This window comes from Urtica dioica, chromosome 10, assembly GCF_054948205.1.
Source record: "Urtica dioica subsp. dioica isolate 48M chromosome 10, U.dioica_male_clone48M_v1_H2, whole genome shotgun sequence".
NCBI classification, from domain to species: Eukaryota; Viridiplantae; Streptophyta; class Magnoliopsida; order Rosales; family Urticaceae; genus Urtica; species Urtica dioica.
Window position 1 is genome coordinate 24,605,327 of NC_142765.1, and position 3,934 is coordinate 24,609,260.

General features: G+C 33.4%; 1 protein-coding gene across 2 annotated transcripts; it reads left to right on the forward strand.

Annotated features, from left to right (window-relative positions):
• Positions 1 to 1,482: 1,482 nt before the first annotated feature.
• LOC149384363 (mediator of RNA polymerase II transcription subunit 15a-like) lies at positions 1,483 to 3,843 on the forward strand. Of its 2 annotated transcripts, none has more exons than XM_089629264.1 (6): positions 1,483 to 1,575; positions 2,030 to 2,154; positions 2,428 to 2,539; positions 2,635 to 2,782; positions 3,025 to 3,248; positions 3,500 to 3,843. In XM_089629264.1, exons 2-6 carry the CDS (start codon positions 2,039 to 2,041, stop codon positions 3,602 to 3,604), a joined length of 705 nt encoding a protein of 234 aa, XP_089485390.1. In that variant the 5' UTR covers positions 1,483 to 1,575; positions 2,030 to 2,038; the 3' UTR covers positions 3,605 to 3,843. The 2 variants fall into 2 exon arrangements, with proteins under 2 accessions (XP_089485390.1, XP_089485389.1); XM_089629263.1 differs by having other exon boundaries at positions 3,016 to 3,248; positions 3,500 to 3,841.
• The last annotated feature ends 91 nt before the right edge of the window (positions 3,844 to 3,934 follow it).

Genomic DNA, 3,934 nt, shown 5'->3' on the forward strand with positions numbered 1-3,934 from the left:
GCAAAGTCTCATCTAATGCCTTTATATACAGGCTTACAAGCATGACACTACTAGCTAATACAAACCAACCTAAAATAACTAAGTTGCCACTAATGACGTGCACAACAAGTTATTTGAGTTCTAGTCATCTAACGGCTATCTGTCAAACTGATATTAGATCATTCTTCTACACACACCTTATTAGTTTGTAGACTCTGTACTATTCATTTTCTAATTTCTTTGCACTTTGCATGTACGTTACCTGTTTTTATGTTCATCGTCTCAATTAGAAAATCATAAATCTGTTAGGCCAGAGAAATTTTGAGCTTTTCAAGAGGCTAGACCGTTTATAATTATGAAATTATTCAAACCTAAAGGTTATTTTTCATTGATATGGGTTTCTATTAAAATTAATCTATGTCGTTTGTCTAGTTTTGACCTTTGCTTTTTTTTTTTTTTTTTTTTGGTGTGTGAATGTTCAAGCATGAAAGTGTTTAACTTTTCTACGGTGATACCAAACCAGACTCGGTTTCAAGGAATGTCAGGCTAACCTAGTCACAAGGACCAGCCTTAGTTTATTTTTGCTATCGAATTAAGTAGTAAAAACTAATTGTTAAGTGCACGGAAAAAATAAAGTAGAACTGGACCAGAAGGACAATCAAAGACAAGACCAGAACTTTAAAATTCCATAAATGGAATTGAGGTGCTCTTACAAAAACTCTATATTTGGTGACAAATTACACCAAATGTTTAAGTATTATTTTAATATATTCAATTCATATTAGAAAAATAAAAGGCACACTAATTATGTAAGCCAATTAGTTTACCATGTTTAAAATTTTAGTCCTACTGTCATTTTGTTTAAGAGAATATCCAACTTCAAACTATAACATTTCAATATTTCTAAAATACCCATGGTCTAAAACTAAAACCTAAACCAAACTACTCACACAGAATTCACCCAAATGTAAACTAAAATCTAATAAACAGTATGTTTGGTTCTCATCTCAAAAACAGTTTTTGAGTTTTTTAGTTAAAAAAATTGGAAACAAAAAAATAAAATGTGTTTGGTTTAATTTTTCGGAAATTTTTTTTAAAAAATTTTGCAGTTATTTTGTAAAAGAGTAAAGAAAACTGAAAACAAATAAAAGGTGTTTTTGGAAAAAAATTTATTCTCTACTGTCCTCCTTCTCCTCATCTTCTCTTTTCATTTTTTAAAAAACAAAAATAAAAACTCTACCAAACACTTTTTCAGTTTTTTCAATTTCTCAAAAACAAAAATGAAAACTGTACCAAACATCTTTTTGAAAACAACTGCAAAATAATTTTTCAGTACAACTACAAAAATTAAAAAATATAAAACAAAAATTTTTTGAGTTAACTACCAAACAACCCGTAAGTGTCTATATGCGCAAAGACTCCGCGGGGAGGTTACTTATGCAAATTAATTTTTTTTTTTTTTTTTTAATTTAAAAGTCTTTCCGAAAAGACCCTACTCAAACAGAAGAAAAATCACTATAAATATACAACCACACCACATTGCTTTCATTCCGAACGTATGAAAACCTGCCTTCTTCACGTTCTGCTGTGTTCAAGGTTTGTATTTTGTGTTAATTTATTTTTTTCGTTCATTCGCATTCAAAGGTCGTACTTGTTCTTTCAAGAATTGAGTTTTCTTCGATGTCCGATTTTTCCAATCTCGGTATGTGGAGACCCTATTTACCCTTTCAAATTTCAGTTCCAACTAAAAAAATATTAGGGCTTTTGATTTTTTACTCATATTATGTAGCACGCATCTTTATGATCAAACCGATTCGTGTACGCTGAAATCATAGATTAAGGTCAAGAATGAAGAGAATGTATGAGATTTCTAGGGTTTTTATTCTCCTGAATTGGCTTCCTTTGATGGAATTCGCTTTTTTTTTTTTTTATTGGATTTTATTTGACTTTCTCATTCCGAAGTCAGCTAGATCCACATATATAATTGTTGGGATTAGTGAAGCCGAGCTTTGTTTAAAGTGTTTTTCATTGGTTTGCTGTGTTGTGGCAGTGTGTTGTGATGGACGAGAATAACCAGAGGCCTTTACAAGTTGGAGAACCACCGGCCATGGATGACACCGTAGATTGGAGGACACAGTTTCAGCCTGATTACCGGAAGCAGATCGTCAACAAGATGTGAGTTTTGTTTTGAACTGAGTTTTCTAGAAAGTTAACATTTAAGTGCTCTGCAATAATTTATAATTTACATTTTGTTTTTCATAAATTGGCTTTGGTCATTATGTCGTAGGAGATCTTAAAGAATGCTAAAAAAAAGAGAGAGAAAAAGAAGATGCGTATCAATAATTATCCTGTAGATCTCCCTTTGTGCGTTGTGAAAGTTACAATTTTTTTTTTTGTTTATAACAAAGATTATCCAGCAACTTATCTGACGATGTGTTTACTTTAAAGCGCGGATACATTAAAGAAGTGTAAACGATTCTCTCGTCCAGAGGGATATCACGAACTCCATAAAGCTGCTGAAGAGTACGAGGAAATGATCTACACGAAAGCCACAAGCCAGGTACTTTTTCTACACAAAAAAGTTGATGCAAATATTATTATGCTTTGTTTCATATAAATATGTATGTAGTGATCATTGGGTTTTGATTCTTCCAGTGGGATTATGTGTGGAACATTTCAAGTACTGTGGTTAGGGTACAGAAGTCTCAAAATACAATGACCAACCAAGTTGGCATTAGTAACCGACTACTGGATCAAGGTCTAGAGACTAGGCCTCCTAAAAGTAACCGACTACCGGATCAAGGTAAAACATTTAACTGTTTGTGTGGTACAATGCTATGAGTTCCTCTTTCTTTTTTTTCTTTTTCTTTTTTTTTTTTTTTTTTACTTTCCTGCCTTTTAACAACATGGAGAGTGTCTGAGCTCGTATTTATAGGCTGTGTTTTTGTCTTACCTAACTAAACTCTCTCCTATATTTGTGACCTCGTGTAATAGAATTATAAATACTGCCTTAATCTTTGATATGTTTTTGCATAGGATCTCCAGGAATGCAGCCCCAAATAGACAATCAGCCTGAGTCACTCGGAATGCCTTTGCCGCCAAATCAGACCCAAAGTTGCCAACAGTTATCGACTCAAAATATTCAGAATTCGGTCGGAGTTCAGAACTCTTCAAGCTTATCGTCTGGGAGTTCAGAGCTCTTCAAGAACTTCAGAGATCTTCAACCATTTTCGAGCGGAGAGGACTGGCAAGAGGAGGTATATCAGAAGGTAATATACTATATGCTTTTCATGACCCTGAGCTCACACAACAGGGCACATGTTGATAGTGGCTTTGATAGAATCCATGTTATTAAGTGTGGAAACAACGAAGAACGAGTGAGAGTCATGCAGTAACGAGAGGACAAGATAGGGTTCATTAAATTATAAAAAAACGATGCAATGCCGTTGAGTGTATTGACTGTTGTGCGAGTACAACTTCTGGAAAATAAAGTTGACGAATTTAGATACTTTGTTTGCAGATCGAATGTAAGGAGGATCAAAACTTGCCTGAACTCAGTGAAACCACCACCAAATTATATCATCTTTGTATAATGGATGTGTTCAATGGGACGTCACACCATTGAAAGTGTCTATAATCTCGGTTCCAAGGATAGGCCCCGAGATGAGTTGATACATTTATTAATCTGTCTTTTATTTATGTCATTTAAATTATGCCATGTAAGTCGAGTCATTTAGTTTATGTCTAGCTTTTATGTTTGGGCCCAGCCGCTTGTAAGTTGACCTACAATGATGCGAATTTTACTAATTTTGCGAAGTATAGAATTTTTATCCTTTTTTTATATTTTTTTTTAAGAAGTAAAATATCCTTCTCCTTTAACCTTCTTACCCTTTACATATTCTCACTTACCTTCTCTCTCATCTCAAGCGTTTGTTAGTTTTTTTATTTTTTATTT

What these genes read in the sequence shown, in the direction of transcription:
- LOC149384363 (XM_089629263.1), top strand. Translation starts at nt 2,039, where the DNA reads ATGGACGAGAATAACCAGAGGCCTTTACAAGTTGGAGAACCACCGGCC. An exon ending in AAGCAGATCGTCAACAAGAT is followed by an intron (nt 2,155 to 2,427) that starts GTGAGTTTTGTT and finishes TTTACTTTAAAG; the next exon opens with CGCGGATACATTAAAGAAGT. An exon ending in TAACCGACTACCGGATCAAG is followed by an intron (nt 2,783 to 3,015) that starts GTAAAACATTTA and finishes GTTTTTGCATAG; the next exon opens with GATCTCCAGGAATGCAGCCC.